Raw genomic sequence first — 24351 nt, 5'->3', positions numbered from 1 at the left:
ATTAAATTTGGTCGAGGATTAAAACGTGCATAGTATGACAGTACAGGTATTGAAAGATATAAGTATATACTTGACTTTCTGAAAAAGATGATGCTAAACCAGATTCCTGGCTAAACTAGAATTTATAGCAGGTTTCCCTTAGGCTAGTATAATTAGGAACACTTTTTTCTTCCAGATGAAGTCTTAAAATAGCTTTATAGGAAATACACAGCTGGGCTGAATTTCCTTCTAGAGCACCATTTTTTCCTCTCATAACTTAGGTTTTTCGTGATACCTATTAGCATCATAAACTACACATTGCCTACAAAATGATGCTTTCAGATGGCTTTTCCTTTCCTCCCCAGTGAGCATACAACCCTTCCTTATAGTTTACTACATTCATATCATAGGCAATTCTAATGTGGATTTTATAAGGAAAAATGTCATGACTACCGTTTTGTTTTCCTAATTCTTTGCTATATAAGAACTATCAAATTACCTGAAAACTTTTCGCCTTATATTCTCTCTTTTCTTCTAGGGTTAAGCTTTCAAAATCTGTTTCTGCAACACTTATATCACTATTGCTAAAAGTAAGTTCTGGTTCTTCCATTATACCATGGCCAGACGCTGTCTCCTGTGTAATAAAATTAAAAAGCAAAACATGTCAGAAATTAGCCTAAAAATTTCAAAAAGATGTTTGTGTTGGTGGATACGGTATTTTGTAAGGTAATCGTACTTTTATAGTACTGCATCTTTTCCAAAAGAGTTCTTAATTTTGACCTAAAGGGCCTTATTGCCCACTCTCGTATGTTACATCACTTGAGAAAAATAGCAGTTAGTTAAAACTGAAGGAAAATTAAAGGAAAAAACTGAGTGGGATAAATAAGGCTTTAAAGCAGAAGACTTCTCAAGAAAAGCCACCTCAAGATTGCAATTGGAATAACAAGCTCCCATAGCAACATATAATGTACCTTGTAGGAAGTTGCAAAGACTAACATATCCAATATTTATCTGCCTCCCCCCACCCTTTTAAAAACTATTGGAGTGAAGCAGGTGGGACTGAGCACCTGCTTTGCGCATATGAGGTACCAGGTTCAATCCCAGTACCTCCTTAAAAAAAAAAACTCAGTAGTTTGAGCGCCTGCTTCTTCCTGTGTAGGAGGTCCCAGGTAGTGAGCCGGTATGTTCAGTGGTTGAGCACCAGCTTCCCTCATACAAGGTCCAAGTTCAATCCCTAGCTCTGGTACCTCAAAATGATAACAGAAATTATTGAAGAGCATTATGTGGATATGGTGAAACAGTGTGGTAAATGTCCACAAACATCTAATGCAAGGATTTACAAACCCAAATTTGTAGGACCAGGCAGATATATTTTACATGTAGCCTAACCAGAGGATGTGGAGGTGACAGAGGACATACCCTGTGGCTAAAGCAGCTGCTACTTGATTACAGCCAAATGTGGACCACTGCAGGCCCTGATTTTTTATTTTTCAAAGGAAATATCTTTAAACAATGGGCAACAATTAAAAACATTTCCAAAAACCACAAGCAGCCAAAACAGTGCTTTGTTTTCAATCTATAATAATATACTTATCTGTGAAAGGATAATTAAACTTACTGTACATAATATCAGAAGGTAAAAACCATGTCCATTTGATTGGGGTTGAAACAAGATTATAGTCTACTTACAATTATTCTAACTATAGATTAATTCAGTGCAGCGCAATAAAGTTTTTCAAACTTAAAGTGTTGAAACTGGCCAAACTATCATTTCTCAGGGAACCCAGAAAAGGTTCTCTGAGTTGGGAGGAAGGATCTTTTGTAAAAATGTCTCGAATGTCACCTATCCTTTGGAGTTTCATTTCATTGGAGGGTTCCAATGATGTCAAGCTTGAATGCCACAGATGGAAGTATTAATGAGAAACTCTTGTTACTTCTCATGAATTCTGCTTCAAAACAACCTTTCTGATTAATCAGGAAAATCTTACCATTTAGACTCCACTTACCCAAACTGGAATAGAGCTCTGTATTGACAATGATCCAGAACTTACAAAGCACTCTGATGGTGCCAGTGGAGAGGGATTTCTTAAGATTTCTGGAGTTTCAGTTTTAGCTGAATTCTCAAAATAGTTTTCATTCTGCATAGTTAATGACTGTGGTGTTCCCATCTCCACTGTTCTCACCCATAACTGAGAGTCGGTTTCCTCTGTAGGATTCACGCCTAAAACCCTACAGCTTCTGTTGTTATCATCTTTAATAAATCCTTGACGCTCTAACCTTGTGTCAACCCCTTTTTCTAATAGTTCTTCAAAGCACTGTCTTTCTTTTCTGCTTTCTAGTTGTTCTTTCATTGAGCAATCACTGGAGGTAGAACAACATGGAGTGCTATGTTGTACATTTAACTGATCAAATACATGAGCCTCATCAGATGAACTGAAAACTGAACTTGGCAAATTTTCTACAGAGGGCTGGAAATGAACACCTTTTTTCTTAATTTGTAATATTTCACTCTGTTCAGAGGAGTAGTTCTGATTTTCCATGCCTTGGGAAGGATCTCTTGCTTCAATGCTAAAAATACTTGGTAGATCAGGATGCTGGCTCCTCTCCTGTGAAGAAAATCCTGGCAGAAGCTGTTGAAAAGGTTGTTCACATCCTGCATCAAAAAGTTTAAAAACTCAGTTAATCATTATTATATAATTTGACTACAGATAAAAACTTTAGACTAGTTTTTTTACTAAATTGCAAATAAATACCTCTTAAGAGCTATACACTAAAATGTTTATAGTCCAGTTACTTCCTACAATTTTAGGAGTGAAAACTGATGTGTATAAAGATGATTATGAAACTCAAAGACAGTTTTCAAATAACTCTATAGCTCACACAATTTATTTTCTCCTTATTCTGATACGATTTAATAAAGACAACATGACTATTAGACACCATGAGGACTTTTCCCCCCATAAGAGAAGTGTTGATTTAATAACAGGACTTTTGACTAAAAAATGTATCTGTATTTCGTAAATCTATATGTATCAGTTCAAAAAGTTTTAAAGGCTACTTAAACATTAAGTGATCACTTTTACTGGGTAAGTTGGGATAGAGAAATTGAGGAATACAGAATTTGGTATTATAAAAAATGGAAACGAAGCATATATTTTGTTACATATATATGTTTAAATAAACATACACAATTGAAGAAACAACTTGTAATACTGGTGACAGAGGTATGGACAGGGGTAAAGACAAAAGTAAGCTGCAAGATATACTTTTCAAGGAAAATGGATATAAAGAACCACAAAAAAGTATCAGGTTTTAACATTTTCTAACTTAATACATACCCTCAATATTTTTTGTAGCAAAACTCTGAGCTGCAGCACCAACTGAGTTAGGGTCAAGTTGCTGGTTCAGGTCTGCTTTTAGAAAAGAATGTGAGCTGGTCCTCCTCAGAGCTGTAGAAGAGACTGTGCTTCGAGAGGACAGAGCAGCATGGTGGCTTTCAGATGAAGAATTTGAGCTCTGAGAAAAACAGCAGGGAAAGGCTGAATCAATAAGCACTATGTTCCTTTATTATTATTCTTCCTTCATCACCACCTTACATTACAAGAAAAACTTGCTCATTCAAATCCAATTCATCCTTTTTAGTCAAGAGGAGAGGCATCTTTTTCTTCAGATTAGACAAAAAACAAATTGTAAATTAGGTAAGAGTTCACCACAGGACAGGATCATTTTTTGATGAGCAGAGCTATGTGGAGGAAGAGACTTTAAAATTTTGCAAATAACACTTACTTCACCTGTTTAAAGGTTAATTTCATTAAAGTGAAAACAAACATAAAAAAACTCTACCACTCAATTAAAACTAACAAAACAATCTCAAGACTTTCAAGGGTCACAGCCACTACCTAAGACTGTTAAGACAAAATTCTAATGCAGAAATCACTTCAGGAGCTTTTTAAAAAATCCTAATACCTGAGCACACCCAAAGATTCTGGGGTATAGTCTGCGTTAAGGAATTTTTGAAAGCTTTTCACATGATACTAAGAGGTAGCCAAGGTTAAGAACCATTGTTCTAATACAAAAAATGACTCAAAACCATTCTTGGAAATTCACTGCAGTGAATTTTAATATACCTTGGAAATGTCTGGGTTCTCTTGAGAAATACCAGAGGATGATGACGATAAATCAGAGTCCGGATGTGGTTCTAAGGGTTTAAAGAGCTGACGATGAAAATTTGGAAAAGTGTGTTCCAATTCTGGAAAGTCAAGGTCAACTGTTGGAACTTAGAGAAAAGAAAAGATAAATTTATTTAATTATTTTACTTTATTATTATTTTTAGGAGGTACCAGAGAGTGAACCCAGGACCTCATACATGTGAAGCAGGTGGCCAACCACCGAGCTATATCCACTCCCTCCCAAGATAATTTTTAAATTTTAAAATAAAGCTAGTACTAAGAACAAGCACAGAAAAGATCATTTTTGGGTAACTCTAATTCAACAAAATTACTTACATTTTTTTCATTATCAGCAGATGCTTTCAAATTAATGATTTGAAAAGTACAAAAAAAAAAAAAAAAAAAAATAGATACTTGTAGTGACCAAAACTTTAACAAATATAAATTTCCATTTCTACTAGCCCCAAAGCCTTATGAGATTAATTAGGAGTAAGGAGACCAAATCTGATCATTGTTTTGAGTTTTGTCATTCTCATTTAGCTCACTTCAGGATCAATGATTTAAAAACAAAAAAACCTCATTACATTGAGTGTCACATGGGGCAGGCATTGCGCACTTTCTCCTTTAATCTCCAACGTACTCTTTCATAGCTTGGAGAATAACCTGACCATGGTCTCCCAGCTAGTAAAGGTCAAACTGGAACTCTAAGCTCTTTTTCTCAATCTGAGCACTACCATCCCAGCCTTCACAGCTAACATCACAATGGAAAAGAAAGATCTGCTAGGTAACTTCAGCTGCAAGCTCTTCAGGCTTGTGCACACCAGATCTCCTCTCTTCTTACATGCCCCCAGTGCTTTCCACGTTTTAATTCTGCTGCAGAATTTTATAAAAACACAAAGCTCAGTCCCTCCTTTAATAAGGACGTAAGGTTAAAAATTAAAAAACAATTTTATATGAAAGTATTTGTTCAAAATAATTTTACCCCGAAAGTCAGTTTTTTCAGGCATCAAATTTGCTTCATTTATGTACTTGTCTATGATCTGCTGAATGTGCATTTGATCAGATGTGAATTCGTCCTCTGCAAACAACAGAGAATGGCGAGTGTCAGGAAGAGCTCAGCCTCTGATAAAGAACTCATGGTGAAGCAACTGTGTAAAACTAAGAGTAGTTGTCTCCTCCTCTTTTCCAGCAGTAGATTCTTATTGGTTAGGGTCCTCTGAAATGACTTTCAAAGCTGAGTTTAATGAAAATATTTGACACTACGTTGCTTTTGATGGCTGGGCACCTCCTATTTTGGTAGAAAGGCACAGCAATATGCCAAGGGGCACACCCTAGAAATGTGCTGAGAGAGTTCCACTGAACAGGAACTGTGACAAGCAAATACTTTTCAAAGTAGAGCTGGGATCCACAAAGCATTGCTCTGGGTCTGCAAGCCTCTGACTTCCAGCCATGCCTGGAATACCACAATGTCCCACAGTTTATCAGGCATGAATAATTTACTTTTGAGATTTAAAGAAACAATTTCCTCCCTACCATGTTGTTAAAAAAAACAATGCTTCCTTCCACCACTGAACTGCAACTCGACTGTTGCTGGTGCTTCAGTTTACCCCATACATTTTGAATGATCTCACCTGGATCTGTAAGGCTCAAATCTGGGTTTTCACAACTTAAAAAGCTCCCAGTAGAAACAGTTACTGAAGACAGTGGCTCATAAGAAATCTCTAGAGCTTTACCCTGAAAATCAAGGCGAACATTACACCACAATATAAGAAATAACATCTAGAAAACAGGATACCTCATTCACCAGTATCAGCAGTTATCAATACTGAGCTCAGGTCAAGTGTAGAAGCCTTCATAATTATAAAAGGTCAGTCATGAAACCTTCTCATCATTGCTCAGAACTGTTTGCCTTTCACACACACACTCACACTCACATACACCCCCAATCTCCTTCACCCACTAGCAATCTCAGTTATCACACATACATGTGCCCACAAGCACGCACAACACCTTTCAAACTACTGCTTCTCAGAACTATAGAGATCATGCATCAGGGGGACAAGAAGGTCTCCTGATGCTCAGATTTGGCTATTTTCATCATTGATCCACTTCAGTTAGGAGCAGATCTCAGATAAGGCAGGTATTAAAGAATATGAAGCCAAATAGCTCTTCAAACATTTTAGCATGCAGTAACAATTTACTAACCTTACAATCTGGCTTCACAGCTGGACTCAGATGTGTACACTGTTCTTTCTCCACAGCATAACTGAATACTCCACAATTCTCAAAAACAGACTCCTTGACCGTGACTGAAAAATGGATTTTAGAATTCCAAATGAAAAAAGAAAGTTTGGTTTAGGACAAATCAAATTTTTAGCACTCGAGCACTAGAGGGCACCATTTCCTGCTTTACTTTCATATACGGCTTATTAGAATTGCCTTAGGAAGCGGACTTGGCCCAATGGATAAGGTGTCCATCTACCACACGGGAAGTCCTGGGTCCAAACCCCAGGCCTCCTTGACCCGTGTGGAGCTGGCCCACGTGCAGCGCTGATGCGCGCAAGGAGTGCCATGCCACGCAGGGGTGTCCCCCGCGTAGGGGAGCCCCATGCACAACGACTGCACCCTGTAAGGAGAGCTGCCCAGTACGAAAGATAGTGCAGCCTGCCCAAGAATGGCGCCACACACACGGAGAACTGACACAGTAAGATGACACAACAAAAAGAAACAGATTCCCCGTGCCGCTGATAAGGATAGAAGCGGTCACAGAAGAACACACAGCGAATGGACAGAGAGCAGACAACTGGGGGGGGAAGGAGAGAGAAATAAATAAATCTTTTTAAAAAAATAAAAGAATTGCCTTATACAAAATTCATTTTATTATTCCTTAAAAACATTTACTAGTAACCATGACACACTTTTTCCTGGAAAACTGTGTTTATTATTATTCTATGAATAAAACCCTTTAAAAAATATTTGTATACTAGGTCTAAGACCCAGAAAAAAGCCAATGTGATGGGAAATACTTTTTTAATTATTTTAAGGGAAGAAGCAAGAATATTCAATAATAAATACATATGATTTCAAATTTAAGAAAATGCCTACAAGAAAAGACAAACACTGATGTGTAATCAGTGGTTGCTTATGAATGCTAGGATAAGGAGTAATTTTTACTTCTTTATACCCTGTAATGCTTCTGAAATTCATGAGTACATATTGCTTTTAATGTAAACTACCATACTGCATAGTTGACATATTAAAACATAAACATTACATGCTCTGTCTCAATATTAACAATTCAAGTATTCTGAGTTGATTTCTCTTATTCCCAAGAGCCAACATTTTTAAGAAAGCTAGCTAAGACATATGGTAGTCTGTGAGCAGTTTATAAAATAGAATGGAATTCTATAAAAATTCCCAGATATAAACTCAAAATTTCTGCCTCATTGTTACCATGACATTATTAAAGGAGACTGTGTACATTAAAAGTATGTTTCTTGGGAAGCAGACCTGGCCCAATGGCTAGGGCGTCCTACTTCAATTTATTCATTTTTTAAAAAATATTACATTAAAAAAATATGAGGTCCCATTCAACCCCACTGCCCCCACCCCCCACTCCCCCCACAGCAACACTCTCTCCCATCATCATGACACATCCACCACACCCGGTAAGTACATCTCTGAGCATCACTGCACCCCATAGTCAATGGTCCACATCATAGCCCACACTCTCCCACGTTCCATCCAGTGGGCCCTGGGGGGATCTACAATGTCCAGTAGTTGTCTGTGAAGCACCACCCAGGACAACTCCAAGTCCCGAAAACGCCTCCCCATCTCATCTCTTCCTCCCACTCCCCACACCCAGCAGCTACCATGGCCACCCTTCCCACACCAATGCCACATTTTCTCTGTGGACATTGGACTGGTTGTGTCCATTGCACATCTATATCAAGTGGGGGCTTAGATTCCACATGGATACTGGATGCAATCCTCCTGCTTTCAGTTGTAGGCACTCTAGGCTCCATGGTGTGGTGGTTGACCTTCTTCAACTCCATGCTAGCTGAGTGGGGTAAGTCCAATAAATCATCTCTCATTCTATTAAGCTATAAATTCAAACTAAGATATCAATTATCCAAGTTAGTTATAGGACAGTTAAAATAAAAAGAAATCTGGTTCAAAGACGTAAACCACTTAGAAATTGCCTAGAACTAAAATAGTACTAAAACTATGCTTTCCAGGGTCAATAAGCAATGTTGCGCATAGGAAATAGCTTGTTGTTTCATATATATGCATAAATTCAAAAGCAAGAAAATTTACATTGGTTGTGTTTGGGTGATAGAAGTGAGAAATTTTTTCCCCTTACAATTCTCTTTATTTTCCAATTATTTAAAAATATACATGAAGCAGCTCCTTTAGAATACCAGACATACAAGCCCAGTCTCCAAGAAAGGTAGCCTGTGTGAACATACTGGTGATTATCATTTCAGATACTTTTATATGCACAGACACATTTTCCCCCTCATTCTTTTAACAACGGTATACAACTACATAGTACCTGTGTGCCATGATGATTCTGTTATCAACAATTACTGAGGTTACTTACCATTCGTCACTATTATAAATTACGCTACAGTAAATATCCTTTGTCCACACATCCTCATGCACAGTAATTCCCCAAACCTTGGGCACTGTAATATAACTTTCAATTTATTTCTCTCTCACCTGCTTCATCGCAATCACCATAGGCATTCTTCTGGGCAACTGGCTGAAGATGACCAAATGGATCACCGTCCAGTGAGCTACCAAGTAAACTTTGTTCTCGGCTTATTGAGACCCTCATGGGGTCTCTATCTTGATAAAATTCTGTTTTACCTAGAAAGAAAAAGAATTGACTCATCAGATTTCCACTTAGGTTTCTAGAGCTAGCTAAAACTAAAATGGCAATTTAAATTATGAGCAAAAAGCTAAACTCTTAAAACTTTTCGATCTGTGTAAGAAGAATCTTTGACAGTCAAGCCTTTAAATTATTTTACTTCAATTTTACTTAGTTTTTAATGATACTCCTTCTTACCAATACTAAATTATACTTCAGTATTGACTAACCACAGGAAAAATGTATGGAGAACTTAGAATGTATTTACAATGGCTTATATAAGACTTTAAATAAATAAGAATTTAAAAAACATAGGAGTTCTAAGAATTTATGATAAGCTAATAGTATAATAAGGAGTAATACCCACAGATAACCACAATTAATCTGTGGGTAGCATATCAGGACAGGAGTCTTCAGAGAGGAGCTATAACTGGGAGGGCCAAAGAGAGGTACAGGGTCTCCAAGGTTTTCCAGACTTGTCCTCAAGTGGGTATGCTGACTTTGTGATAAATCACTAAAAATCAACACTTCATGACTGCACTTCTCTAAATGTAATACTTTGATATAAAAATGAAAAGAACTAAGCAAACAGGCTAAGGGTTTGGAAATACCCAAAGAAACAAGATAATTTACTATGCAGAACTCCAGAAAAACCTGGGAATTAAAGGCCTGAGGTATGAAAAAGGCAGACAAGAGCCAGAGAACTGAAAACAGGAAAAACATATAAAAACATGCAGTTAGAATAGTTAAGATTCCTCCTCTCCCCAGATCCCTGTCCTCCAACAACTCTGAAGATTTATTCTCTGGAGAAATTCTCTAAATTCAGGGGCTTCAGGCAGAAAAAGGAAACAAGGGTGGAAGGGGCAGTGAGATGTCGTAAGGAGGCCAGGGGTACTGAAGGAAGGTGTGTCCTCCATGCTGAGACACGGGCCCCATAGACTTGAGGATCCTGGAGAAAACCAAACGCCAAGTGCCTCAGGGAAAAGACCACTGATACTAAGTCAAGGGTCTCCATTAAAACACCACTCTTTCCAATGAGATCTAACACTAAATAGGGCCAGCCATACAAAGAACTTCCAGTTAATCTTTATAGGGTCCTAGTCAAATAGGCAAAATAATATAGCAAAGCCTTCAAAACCTAAGTCAGAAACAAAAACAAACAAAAGAACTCAAATAATGCAGATACCAAAGAAAGTATAAAAATAAAACCCCAAAACTATAAAAATTCGAAGAAAATAACATTTTGCATCCATAAAACAGCAGGATGCCATGAAAAAGGAAAACAAACAGAAAAAGATCAAGATTTAGAAACTACAATTTGATATTCAAAATAAAAATTCAGAACAAAGTTAGGAAAAAAGTTAAAAAAATTACCCAGAAAGCAGAACCAGAAGGAAAATGAACAGGGAGAGAAAAGAAAATTGGAAGACCAACACAGATCAGTGCTTTTTTTTTTAAATTTAGATTTCTTTATTCTCCCCCACCCCGTCCCCTGTCGCTTTGCGCTCGCTGTCTGCTCTGCCTCCATTCACTGTGTGTTCCTCTGTGTCTGCCTGTCTTCTCTTTAGGTGGCACTGGGAACCAATCCCGGGACCTTCCGGAGTAGGAGAGGTGTGCAATTTCTTACGCCACCTCAGCTCCCTGGTCTGCTGCGTCTCTTATTGTCTCTCCTCTGTGTCTCTTTTTGTTGTATCATCTTGCTGCGCCAGTTCTCCCTAAGGGCCAGTTCTCTGTGAGGGCCAGCACTCCTGCACGGGCCAGCTTCCCTTCACCAGGAGGCCCCGGAAACTGAACCCTGGACCTCCTATATGGCAGATGGTAGCACAATCACTTGAGCCACATCTGCTTCTTAATCTTTTTAAATCATCAACGCCTAAAGGAGCCTTTTTTAGGCATTTCCCCCCTAACTGCCCTCTATCTCTATGAAATTTTAATAACTACAGGTAAACTGTATATCGTGCATTGCACAAAAAAAGATTAAGACTTTTTTTCACTTCCCCAAGAACCAATTTTCACCTGAGTAATATTATCTTCATTAAGAATATATTCTTTAGATGGTCCAACTTCCAACTAAAAGGTTTTTACACAGAGAAAATGAAGATGAAATTAAAAAAGAAAATAGAAGAACATTTCCCACAACTGAGGGGTGTTCACTGTCAAGTGTCCAGCATAATGAATGCCAAAAGGCACACACCAAGGTTAAGTCATCAAGAAGACTTCAAAACACCCAAGATTAAAGAGATTATTCTGAAATCTTCCAAATCAGAAAAGAGAGCTCAAGATAAGTGAAGAATGAAAGCTGTAAGGGAAAGAAGAAAAAACTAAGTTACATGCTAAAGAAACACGTTTATTAGGCAGGAAGGAAAAAGGAAGCAGAGGGAAGTAAGGGTGTCAGAATATAGGATACTGAAAAATTTTGACTACAGCCTACTGTTTTACCATATACAAGATAAAATGGTTACGCCATATGCTTCATTTCTTTAAGTCCAAATTTTAAATACTGTTTACATAAATAATTCCTTTCATGGATAGTCACAGCTAAAGTTTCTTTAACAAAAAAATTTCACATCTTGAAAAAATGTAGAAAACCGGCAAACCATAAAAAATCAAATTTTATCAAACCATCTACTTACCTGGTATAGAAGTTTTCCCACTTCCTGGTGATTCTACTTCTTGAATAGCACTAAGTTCGTGCTGGTTCAAGTCTAATCCACATTTAACCTTTGCTAGAGGTGGCTTGGAGGATCTCCTACCCAGATGCTCACCTATCAAGTCAAGGGACAACGTTAGGCAAGGTTAAACATATTAACATACTACAAAGTTTCCTTCAGCCACCAAGCTGAAGGGAGTGAAAGCAATGAAACTCAGAAGAATAATTACAATAAAATACAACAAGTGGTCCTACCACTCTGTGTGGCTGCATCTCCTGAAAGCAGCTGATTATCATCAGAGCTGCTCCCATCTGCATGCCTAATGCCTTCCTGGGCATCTTGTGCTGGGTCTTCGAGATGAGGAAACCACTCTCTGAGCTGCTCCATCTTCTGGGTTCTTATGTCATTTTCCACTTTGGGCTTACATGTCTGAAAAAGCAGGCAGGTAAGAGTGGGGGATGACACTTCCTTCCTAAGGGAGATACAAAGAGCTCATCAATTATACTACTGCAACTTTATCTGAGATATGCTTCCAGTACTGGAAGGGAATATTTACAATGAAAAATATAAGCATTCCCAGCCCCAGACCTTTCAATAAGAGATTATACTTGAGTATCTGCCTCTGCTTTTCTTTGCCATTACTTTTCCTTCCATCCAGCCAATCTCCAGAAGACCCAACTCAAGCTTCTTCTAAATATCAAAGGAAAATACACTCTTAATGGAAATGATGATTATCTTGAGTATGTGCTAGGTTTCTCTTGGCACCTCAATTACAACCAGCAGCTCCAGCTCTCCACCAGCCTAAGAACATGCTGGTTTTACCACAAGCCTCAGATAATATTGTCACTCAAGAGAAAGATGGTAATTATTTTAATTCATACACAAATGTCAACAAGCCCTGGTACTGCATAAGTTAGTTCTACTAACTAGTTATTTTGCAACTTTAATCTTATGGTAAACTCAAAACCCCTTATAACAAAATTTCAAATGACAGTCTTTAATGGTGTTTGAATGTGGTTGTAACAAACTACTGGCTGAAATTAGTAGGTTATTTAATTGTGCTTCAAAAACCTCAACCTCAAAAATCATGTGAGTAAATAAATTTCTATGTTTTAATTTCCACATTGTTTATAGAAGAAAACTAAAGCAGTTAAGGTTAATTCAATTATCCTCAATAATTTAAAATCTGACCTAGACTTAGCATTAAATCTAATATTTAGCTCATGTGAGTCAGGTTATCTCCCCTCCATTGTCTAGTTCTTAGATTTTCAAATTTAAAACATACCTGATTATCTTTAAAGAAAGCCTTCAAAGTCTCTTGATGTTTCTGTATTTGTTGCTGCAAAGATGTTTGTCTCTGTACTAGCAATTCTTTTTGGGCTCTTTGGCCATAATGCAGAACTTTTCTTTGTAGATCCAACTGCTTCTGAAATCCAAAGTTATCTTGCTGAGCTAAGATAGGCTGTGAGAAACTAAAAAATCTATCTTGAACACGTGAGGTAGAATCAATGAAGGGAGGTATATGCTCATTCTCAGATGAATATAATTCACATATACTTTCAGATTTAGCTTCAGCAAAAGGGAATGGAAAAAAAAAATGCTCTGTTTCCTTGTGTAGAAACAAAGAGGGATCAGCATCTTTGGAAGAGTCACTTTTGTTTAATTTACTTGGTTTGTTTAAAAGCATTTCTTCCTGGGCTTTCTCATTAGAACTTACCACTTCCCTTTGGAAGTCCGATTGTTCTTTAAGTGCTGTCAAACTATCTTGCTGAGCAAGAATGGGCTGTGATAACCTCAAAAGACCACCCTGTGACCCTGGCATCTCAGGATGACTTGAAGGAATACCCTTACTCTTGGTTGAGAAAGGTTCTTGAGTTCTTTCAGAATTAGCAATAGGCAATGGTATCCGGAGTAAGAAGGAAGAGCTAATTTTCTCAGGTGATACCCTTTTTTCCAACTTACATAATCTTTGCAAAATCAATTCTTCTTGGACTTCCTGACTAGATCGAATGGCTTTCCTTTGTATATCTAACTGCTCCTGAAGTGCCTTTAAGTCACGACAGTGAGGCTGGATAAACTGATCAGATGATATCTTTTCCTCAAATTCACATTGTCTTGGCAAAACCAATTCTTTTTCAGTTTTTTCGCTAGAACCAAGGGCATTTGTCCGTGCATGCAAGTGTTCCTGAAATGTAATTGAATTATCTTGTTGAGGTAAAACAGATTGTGATAATCCCCAAAGTCTATCAGGCAATCTTGGTATTTCAGAATAATGTGAGGAGACTCTATTATCATTCTTAGTTGTAAAAGGTTCTTCAATTCTTTCAGATTCAGTAAGAGGTAGCGAGGCAAACGAATGTTGTGCTACTAAGGGTAAGAAGGAAGAGGTGCCAACATGCTCAGGAGATATTCTCTCCTTCCATTCCCTCTGTTTATGTAAAAGTAATTCTTCCTGTGCTTCTCGTCTAGACTGAATGATGGCTTCCCTCTGCATAGCTAAGTGTTCCTGAAGGGCCTTCAAATTATCTTGTTGAGGACAGATACACTGTGATATTCTCAAAAGCCTATCCTGCAATTGTGGAATCTGAAAATAGCTTGAAGGTATTTTACTATCACTCTCTATTGAAAAAGGTTCCTGGATTGTACCAGCAGAAGGTAATGAAGTAAAAGAAAGCTGTTCTAACCGGGGTATAAATGAAGAGGAGGCAGTTCGTTCAGAAGATAAATTTTCTTGGGGTTTCTGGCTAAAATGAAGAACCTTTTTCTCTGTGTCTAATCTTTCTTGGCGTCTATCCAAACGGCCCTGTAGAGGTAGTGTATGTTCAGAAAATCTTAAAAGGCTCTCTTGAAATCTTGAGTTCTTAGAATGGCTTAAGGGAACTGTATTTTCACTCTTGATTGACATCAATTCCTGTAATGCTTCAGATTTAGCTCCCTGGGAAAGGGAGGAAGAGGGGCCAGTCTGTTCAGAAGAAATTATTTTTTCCAATTCACATTGTTTGTCTACAAATTCTTGAGTTTCCTGTTTGGCACCAAACATTACCTTCTGTATGTGTGACTGTTCCTGGAGCACTGTCAGGTTTTCTTGCTGTGGTAAGCTATGATGTGGAAAACCAAGAGACTTATTCTGAAATGTCGGGATTACCAAATGACTTGAGGGAACTGTATCCTCCTTATCAGACAAATAAAGTTTCTGAATCCTTCTAGGCTCAGCTTTAATAGACGTTTGCGGAGCAACAGAACATTGAGCGGCCACTGCTGAGGATGAAGAACCCATCTGCTCAGACTTATTGTCCCCCAAATCCTTTTGTCCATATAAAAGTAATTCTACCTGGGCTTCATGCCTAGCCTGAAGAGTATCCTGCAGTGCAATCAGCGGTTCCTGAAGTAAATGTAAACTCTCATGCAGAGGTAAAAACTGCTGTTGGAAACTCAAAGACCTATCCTGGGACTTGGGGATCTCAGATTGACTTGAGAGGATCCCTTCCTCACTCTTAGGTGAACAATGTTCCTGGACTTTTCCAGATTTAATTTCAGCAGAAGGTGATGAAGTATCCTGAGCTACTTGAGAAGGGACAGAAGAGGGTTCAGCTTGCAAAGAAGATACTCTTCTATCCAATTCTTTCTGTTCTGGTACAACGAATACTTCCTGGGCTCCCTGCCTAGAGTGAAGGCTGTCCCTCTGAATATTCAACTGTTCTTGGGGAAATTTAACATTATCTTCTTGTGCTAAGATAGGCTGTGAAACACTCAAAAGCCTATTCTGAAATTGTGGGACCATAAGATGGCCTGAGGAAACAGCAGTTTCCTCCTTGGTTGGAGAAGACTCATGGATTCTCCCCAGTTCAGCTTCAGCAGAAGGCAGTGAAGCTACCAAAGGAAGGAATAAAGAGAGCCCAATTTGCTCTTCCAATTCTTTCTGTTTGCACATAAGCAACTGTTCCTGAGCTTCCTGTCTGGTCTGAAGAACTTCCCTTTGTAGGTCCAACTCTTCTTGGAGAGTCTTTAAATTACTTTGCTCAGCCCCAACTTGCTGTGAGGATGGAAAAGACCTACCGTGCATTTGGCTGACCCCAGAATGGCAAAAGGAAATTGGACTTTTTTTCCTGGCTGAAAAGGGTTCCTGGGTTCCTCCAGACTCAGTTTTAGCAGGCAGAGAACTAAAAGAATGCTCAGCTGCCAGGGGTAGAAATGACAAGGGTTCAGTCAGCTTAGAAGACATACTTTCCCCGTTTTCTAAGAACATCCGTTGGGAGTCTATAGTTTGAAAAGCTGTTACCCTAGGTGTTTGAGGTATTTTTTTAGCATCTTCAAATCTTAGTAGCCTGTCATGTGACAAAGCCCTTGAAAGTCTATAAGAATCTTCAGGGACCAATTTATAGTCTCTCTGTTGTGTTTCAGTCTGTGAGAATAGCCTTAGATGCCCTTGTAATTCTAAAGACTGCTTAGCTAAAACATCTGAAGTGCTTATTACTTCTGTTGTTTCCATTTGTCTTTGTGGAAAGAGATTCTGTTTTGGTACCTGAAAATGATCCTGTTCTAATTTGGAGATCTGTATGGGTTGATATTTGTTGGGATGCAACTTGGGTCTCTCACTGTGATTCCAATGCTCTGATGTAACATTGGGTCTCTCAGATTTCTGCGGTGGTACTGATAAAACAGAATGAGATGTCAATGATGTAGCTAACATGGATGGGTACCTTTCTTTTAGCATAGACTGATATTCATGTAATTGTTTCCTGGCAGTTTCAACAGATTGTCTGTGTAACCTACCAAAACAAACAAACAAAAATTACTTGTCATATATGAAAAAAACAAAATCCCCCACATCTTCAAGTGTCTATACATTAAATTTAACAAAAAGCAAACTACAGTTGGTCATTATCGTGGTGGAAAAGGAACAATTCTCACCCACCATCCTTTGAGAAATTTATATGCCATGGTCTGAAGGGAATCCCAGTAAGATCCTCAAATACCCCAGATAATAAAACCCTGAAGATGTGGCTACACACAATCAAATATAAATTGTACCCTAGGTAATACCTGTTTTGCTCTAAAAGCTGATGTTGATAGTTACGAATCATCTGCCTATGACTTTCTTCATCAGAAATTATGGCACATGATGCTGAAACAATGCCAACCTGATAAAAGACAAAGCTACTAATTAAAAGGCAAATTCAGAAACAAGTACTAAAGTATATCATACAAACACTGAAGTTCTAAAATTTTAAACTTCATGTAGCTTTATGTTTGAAGACAAGACTGACACTTCCCATTATAAAGAAATGGAGTAAATCACTGTTCTCCTTTAGTGCCAAGTCCAAAAGTTCAACATATATATTACATACAAATCATAATCATATCTACTGGAATCCTGTAGAAACTGAAAGATGAAAGCCATTAGGTTGATGCAAACTTATTTTTATACATGTATATTAAAAGGAAAAAATGACCAATTAAGATTTAGAAAGGCTAACTTTTCTAAATGCTAGATTGCTCAATTTTTCTCTTTCCCCCGGCCCCTGCCAATGAACTTTGTAGGGATGAGATTTCTTGCATCCTACCTGAGGCTGTTGAGTGTTTTTTCTTTTTTCTTCTTCCAGATGAGCCCTGAAGCAGTCAGTTTCTAATCTTAACTTTTGTTGTTCAATTTGTTCAAGTAATTCTAACTGCTTTTGCTTCTGCTCTTCTATTTCCATTATCTATGTAATAAAAATACTACTGATCATTCAACAACAAATTCATACAAAAGAAAAGTTGACATGTATTACAATAAACAGAACTATCTTTCATTACCAAAAGAACCAATTACCCAAGAAGTAAGTAATGAGCTTTCATCTCAAAAGTATCTGGATATTAAGGCAAATTTCACTGGCCAAACAAAATTAAGAGTACCTACCTGAAGAAAGAAACCTTTAAAAAAAAAAATAAAATTTCATAATTACCTGTTTCTGCCTTGCTGATATTCTAATTTTGGTTGTTTCCTCTTGAGGATGAAGTAGAAGAACTAAACTCTGAGCAACAACTGAGGTTGGCTGAGTCTCATTTATTTCTAAGAGAATCCCCAAAACAAAAATTAGTTTCAACAATTTAGAATTTTGACACTACTATAATGCCCTTTCATTCATATACATATAATTTTATTAGGAAAAAGATGTGAAGAGTTAAGCAAGTTTGTGCATGTGATTAAAAAGCAATACCTTGTTCCTTTCCAGAGTCTATACTGCATGAAAGTGGTTTATCTTCACTGGTAAGTGGTCCAGACTCAATGGTTAGTATATCACTTTCAGTAACTGTAAAATAGATACCATTGTTATTATGAACATAGTTAGTAAGACAAAACAACAAAACCAAAATGTGCTTTCAGATTAATAATTGTGGTCCACCTGAATGTCTCAGTCAAGACCCAGTCACTTTCCTGATGATCAGATTATCATCTATTAGATCCAAGCCCAATACAAGAACACAGATGGAAGATAAAAGTGTGAACAAAAAGGAAGCAAAGAAAAATTGATAGTATGCTGACAGGATCACAAACATGATGTAAAAGCATAAAATACAGAACAAACAAGGTACAGAAGCTGAAAAAGACAAGCTAAAGAAATGTCAACATATCTTTGACATATTTAGATACTAGGGATTTTATTATTTTTGAAACCTGAGCAGAGAAGGAAGTTAAAGCATCTTAAAGCAACTTACTCTGATAAAATCAGGATTGCCAGAAATTCCACATTAAACATTTATTCCCTCACTCACTTATCCATTTAAGTGCTAATTATGAGCTAAAAGCTGAAAATGCAGAGGTGAACAAGAATAGACCTCAAACAATAACAGAAAGAATGTTGTATTCCCATCCTGGGGAACTCTCTAACAGAACTGCAAGAATCTCTTGAGTACATGGGCAGTGCCTAGGGAAGGACAGACCATTAACACCAGCCCTTGATACTGATGGTTGTACTTAGGAACCTTTGCTTATGAAATTGAAACTTAGCCTAGTATTATATATTGCCTAAGAGTTACCTCCTGAAAGCCCCCTTGTTGCTCACGTGGCCTCTCTCTAAGCCAAACTCAGCATATAAATATACTACCTTCCCCCCAGCATGGGGCATGATTCTCAGGGATAAGCCTCCCTGGCAATGAGGGACTATTACCAAGTACCAACTAGCAACGCATCTAGAAAAAGACCTTGACCAAAAGGGGGAAATATTAAATACAAATGAATTTTTATGGCTAAGAGATTTCAAAGTGAGTTGGGAGGTCATGCCAGAGGTTACCCTTATTCGCATCTCTGCAGGACCTCACTGATGGCCACAGGAAGCAATGCCTCAAACATTGGGGCTCCTGAGGGCTTTAGAGAAATCTAGACATATAGGCAGGGCAGACAATCTCAGCAATTTGGCACCCTGTCAATGGGCCTCACTTTGAAATATATGCTCCCCAATGTAACAGTGTTAGACTCATTTACAATTACCCTACACATGGCTCTTCTGCCCCTTTTATTTGAACCTAAAATTAGCACTGTATGTTAAATATGTGTCCCAGAGACTTAAACTTTGGGCTGTTCATGTTGGTTGAGCCTTTAATCTCAACAGGGTTGTACACATACTCTCCGGTTCATCGGACTTGCCTAGGACAACAAACAAAAGGATGACTTATGGACAACGCCCATTCCAAAAAACAAAGAGTATCTACAATGGCAAGCAAGACAGTTCCATCCATCGCACCCCATGGGATCTAAGCTCCCTCTCAATCAGAAACAATGGGCATCACCATCCCAAAATCCTCAAGAACAAACATAACAGGGGAATGGAAGTATGGAATAAAGTTGACTTATTCTAGCAACGGAAGAGCTTATAACATTGATATAAAGGCAGTGGCTACCAGAGGTTCTGAGGGGAGAAAGAGAGAAGAACAGGTATAACATGGGGGAATTTTTGGCACATTGGAATTGTCCTGTGGAACACTGCAATGATGGATTCCAGCAGTTACACATTTTGTCAAAACTTGTAAAATTGTGTGGGGCAAAGTGTAAAACGTAATGTATAGACCATGATTAGTAGTAAAGCTTCAATGTGTTCACCAATGGTAACAAATGTACCACACTACTGAAAGATGTTGTTAATGTGGGAAAGTGTAGGAGGCATAGAGGGTGGGGTATATGGGAATTCCCTATATTTTTGATGTATCATTTATGTAATCTAAAGCTTCTTTAAAAATAAAAATAAATTTTAAAAAAGTTAAGTTAAAGAAAAAAAAAAAGACCTCAAGGAGGTTTTATAGTTTGAGTGGGGGAAGGAAACTCATGTAATTATTCTTCCCAAAATTATGTTATCAGAAATTGCACTAAATACACAGTATATAACTTCTGGAAATGTAATATTTAATAGTCTATTTTTTTAAGTTTTTAAAACTAATAAAGAAACCAAATCTCTAGTGGGAATGGGAAATAAAATAAAAAACAATCAAAATAAAATAAAAACACAAAATAAAAAATAATCGAAAGCGATCAGTGGGGAGTGGATGTGACTCAAGCAGTTGAATACCTGCCTCCCACATGGGAGGTCCCAGGCTCCATTCCCAGGGCCTCCTTAAAAACAATAACAACAACAAGAACAAAAGAAAAAGCAAACAAATGAAAAAGCCAAATCAGGGAAGCCAACGTGGCTCAGTGGTTGAGTGCCAGCTTCCCACACACGAGGTTATGGGTTTGATCCCCGGCCCTGGTATACTGAAAAAAAACAAAACAAACCAAAAAACTCTTAGTAACTTCATATCCTTGGATTCAGGAATTCTTTCAAGAAAGCATCTTAAAAACAAAAAAAGTGCATCTTAATAGAGTAGTGGGCAAAAAAAGACTTTGCTAAAAGGATTCTCATTGTAGCACAAGAAGTAGGAAGAAAAAAATGGGAACAGTCAACAACAGGGAACTCATTAATTTTGGTTCACTGATTACCCTAGAATTTTATATATATAATAATAATAATACATTGAAAGTGGTCTGGAAAGAGATTCACAGAGGTTTTGAACATTTGTTGCCTTTAAGTATTAGGATTATGGGCCTTACACTTTTTCCTTCCTTTTGACTAGCATTCTTTTTGTTTTCCAGGAATAAACATATTTCTGAACAATTTTAAGGGGTTTATGTTCTATAAAATGAGACTACTGGAGAGAATACCTTGTTCCTTTCCAGGTAATAATGTTCTCTCTTCACTGGCAATTGTTTCTGATTGAATTGGTGTTTTACGCTCCATTTCATCAACAGCTGTGATCACTTCACTTTCATCTGCAGACATGGATTTAATTGCCCGGAGAGATATTTGGCTTCGGATCTTATTTAACAATTTTTTAAAAAGAATTTTTGAAGGAACCTGTTGGGTCTTCATTGTCAAGGGAACTAAAAGAAAAGGAAAAAAAAACCTTATTCACCACTTACCATATACTAGGCAAATTGTTCTATATTTTTATTTAGTTATCACTAAAACCACTATTTAAAACAAAACACAACTTTATTTCCCTGAATATTTATAATTGTGCAGTATACACAACAATGCTATTTGACTATAGTAACAATTTTATAACCAGGAATAGCTTTTTTCAACTTAAATTTAAATAGTAAAGATACAAAACTCAACTATTTCCCAACAATATGCAAGCAGCACAACTTTCAAGCCTTTAAAAAAACCCTGAGGTTAATTTTGTTTGCTAAATGATGGCAAAGTGCATACTTCCTAATTAATTTGTCGATAAGTATTTGAAATATGTGCTGTAAGGTTCCATACTCTATTCTAGAGAAGGGTCCCAACATGATGGCTCTGTACTTGTTAACAGCCTACAGAAGAAAGCATTACTAGATAAAACCTTAAGAGCAATTCAATTACTCCTAAATTGGTCTTGGTACAGAGGAAAAAAATTTCCCCTATCTTCATAAAGAGACTCCGTCAATTACAAAAACGCTGTAGTTGTTTTTTAGCACATTCCTCAAATGGGTGATAGGACAATGCCCAAAACGCTGAGCACCACAGTGACCTTCCATGTGCGTCTGGACAGCAGGGTGGGCAAAGGAGACAGGCTGGGGTCTCCAGCCAACAAGTCTAACAGGAGATCTGTAAAGCTGGAACCCCAAAGGGCTATACCCTCAGTGTAGGGTGAAATCAATCCATTTGTGCAGAAGATAAGAAAAAGTCAGCTTTCTTATTTTGACCAGGGAGCTAGGCAGAAAGGGAAATTTTTAAAAAGCTCTTAGGAACACCTAACCACAGAGTAAGCTCATGAAGTTTGTAAACCAAATTCATTCTACTTGTATGTCCAAAAAATATCTCAAGTAGAGAATTTACTTTTAGAAAGTGGTCTTATATTGAAATTGATAGCACTGACTGGCAGAAGGAAATACAAATCCTCTCTAGTGGAACTTGACTTGACTTAGGCCTCACAGAATTCCCACAAATGGAATTCCAAGAAACAAGCTCAGTTAAAATCACAAATTATACAACAAAATCAGATACCATGTGCAAGTGCCAGAAGAACTCACAGCACAATCACATATGCAAGAACTTCGATATTAGAATAGACAATATAAAATGAATGTTTAATGTTTTAAAACATGGCAGACTTAAAAAGCACGTAACAAGATATATGTTATACACACACACACACACAACCAAGTAGGTTTTTTTCGTCTGTTATTTTTAGGAGATACCAGCAACTGAACCCAGGACCTCGTATATGGGAAGTAGGCAACTACTTGAGCTACATCTACTCTAGCTTCTAGAATTGAAAAATATATTTTAAAAAATTAAAACCCAATGGATAGGTTAAGGAGATAAGACTCAACTGAAGGGAAAATTAGTAAATCTGGAAGATAACTTATTATCCAGAATGTAGCTTAGAGATAGAGATATTAGTAACAAACATTAAAGATAAATTAAGACATTAAAAGGATTCAAGTAAGGTCTAAAATTCATTTAAATAAAGTTAGAGAAGGATATAACAACAAGAATCAGAAGTGGCCATATTAGATGACATATTTTCCAGGATTGTTAAAAGATACCCTGTAGCTACAACACAGGTTCTTCAGTTCAATACAGTTCCTACCTGGCCAGCTCTTCTTGAGAAAAATAAAAGTTGATCCTACATACACATTACTTTTGGGTAATTTGGACCGAAGAGAGTTTGAGGTTAGCTATTTTAACAAATATGGGGAATGCAAATGTTCTGTATATGCTGATTAAGAACAAATATACATGTTTTAACCATCATCTAAGATGGAGGTAGGACATACTTTTTTTTTAATTCTGCAGAAAGCTTTATTATTTACACTTGGTTCCTGGCATGTTAGAGGCTGCAAAGTAGTAGGTTAAAAAGATGCCTTCTGTCCTAAAGAAACAAAGATGAACAGATACAGCAAGTGCAAACAAGAGGGTGGGGAGAAATAAAAATAAAAAATAAAAAAGCCTCCTGGATGGAAAATGCAGAGGGGGCCCCAAAGACCGCTGGGACTTGGAGGCTCCTTGCCGTGCTTGAGGGTGAGCCTTTCAAAGCGATGCTCACCCAGCTGACCGTGTGGAGGAGCCTCCTCACAGTGAAAGGGGTCCCCTTCTTCCACATGTACACATGCTGAGGGGAGAAAATGCCAAGGCAGATCTAATAGTTGGGTCTACAAACCACTAGGAGTGGGTCTGGGGCTCTCACTGATTCCTGGGAAAGTGCCTGACACAGCCCTCGCAGCTAATCTAACCCCCAAATTGCTAGGGGTTCTCTAAAAACAGATCAGTTCGTGTCAATTCACAGTTTGAGCCAAACTCCCTTGTATGGCTTTAAGGACATATAAACTGATTTCAACCTCCCTTTCCTACCTTGTAACTCAACTTTTTTTCTTCATTAAAGAAACATTATTAAGCGCCTATGATGTGCCATGTATTCTATAATATCTTCCAGAGATGGTAGGTGATGAGAACCAGAATCCGTATTTTACAAGTAAACTAACTGAAGTTCAAGCATCCCACAGTAGATCAGGGGGTGGACACAAAGTCTGGCTAAACTCAAGGCCGCACTCTTGCTGCTCGGCTGGGTGAATCCCACTGCTGACTGCTTGACCACTTCACTGTCCATTTCAAATCCATAGTGAGCACGCAGTAAAAAGTATAGCTTTTCCTTTCCCCACATCTATGATGTCAAAACGAGGCACATAATAAAAATCCCGAACAACAGTGCCTCTAACACACGAGACCAACATGAACTGGTTTTATGGAATCTCCTGCTACTGTGTTATATTGGAGGGAAAGACAGTGAGCAATGGTTATGGCCTTATCTTGGTTCTTCTCAATATTTCACTTCATTTTTTTATCTTGCCAAATTGTCTAAGGTAGGAAGCTAAAAGATAAGATGATGGAAGAAAGGGATATTTCAGAAATCATAAGACACTCATATTCAGGTGGTTTGGCTCAATGATATATTTCAAAGTTTTATCAAGGATAAATCAAACAGAAAATACCCATGACCTGATGATACAGCTATTATACTTTCCAAATCATCTAGTGTAACACAGATTTCTTTGCTGCTCTAACTGGAAAGGGCACTGTGATCATATAGTAATAGCTATTAAGCATGCTGTATGCTTGCTAGTTTATGCTATCTCTTATGGCTCAATTCTTATTCATCCTTAACACTGAGCTCAATTATC

The 24351-nt window shown here is 37.7% G+C and overlaps 1 protein-coding gene and 2 non-coding genes across 13 annotated transcripts in view; all 3 read right to left on the bottom strand.

Annotated features, from left to right (window-relative positions):
• Window positions 1-24351, bottom strand: part of CEP295 (centrosomal protein 295) — a 54209-nt gene that overhangs the window by 967 nt on the left and 28891 nt on the right. For 6 of the 11 annotated variants that reach the window (XM_071212293.1, XM_071212296.1, XM_071212295.1 and 3 more), the window contains 16 exons: window positions 20848-21066; window positions 17873-17965; window positions 17618-17724; window positions 17237-17374; window positions 16716-16813; window positions 12958-16441; window positions 11927-12101; window positions 11655-11786; window positions 8871-9020; window positions 6354-6457; window positions 5780-5882; window positions 5131-5226; window positions 4107-4255; window positions 3318-3495; window positions 1986-2632; window positions 479-613 (listed from right to left, as the gene is read on the bottom strand). In XM_071212293.1, the coding sequence (XP_071068394.1) occupies window positions 479-613; window positions 1986-2632; window positions 3318-3495; window positions 4107-4255; window positions 5131-5226; window positions 5780-5882; window positions 6354-6457; window positions 8871-9020; window positions 11655-11786; window positions 11927-12101; window positions 12958-16441; window positions 16716-16813; window positions 17237-17374; window positions 17618-17724; window positions 17873-17965; window positions 20848-21066 (6008 nt within the window). The remainder of the gene's footprint in view (window positions 1-478; window positions 614-1985; window positions 2633-3317; window positions 3496-4106; window positions 4256-5130; window positions 5227-5779; window positions 5883-6353; window positions 6458-8870; window positions 9021-11654; window positions 11787-11926; window positions 12102-12957; window positions 16442-16715; window positions 16814-17236; window positions 17375-17617; window positions 17725-17872; window positions 17966-20847; window positions 21067-24351) is intronic. The other 5 variants (XM_058289353.2, XR_011647602.1, XR_011647603.1 and 2 more) reach the window with 5 other exon arrangements.
• LOC111759715 (small nucleolar RNA U2-30) lies at window positions 5975-6045 on the bottom strand. Its single transcript, XR_002793615.1, has one exon. It is a non-coding gene; the product is annotated as a small nucleolar RNA U2-30 (small nucleolar RNA).
• Window positions 6175-6254, bottom strand: LOC111759716 (small nucleolar RNA U2-19). The gene has a single exon (XR_002793616.1). It is a non-coding gene; the product is annotated as a small nucleolar RNA U2-19 (small nucleolar RNA).

The sequence above is a fragment of the Dasypus novemcinctus genome, chromosome 27, assembly GCF_030445035.2.
Source record: "Dasypus novemcinctus isolate mDasNov1 chromosome 27, mDasNov1.1.hap2, whole genome shotgun sequence".
Classification (NCBI taxonomy): domain Eukaryota; kingdom Metazoa; phylum Chordata; class Mammalia; order Cingulata; family Dasypodidae; genus Dasypus; species Dasypus novemcinctus.
This window is presented reverse-complemented; position numbering and strand designations above follow the sequence as displayed.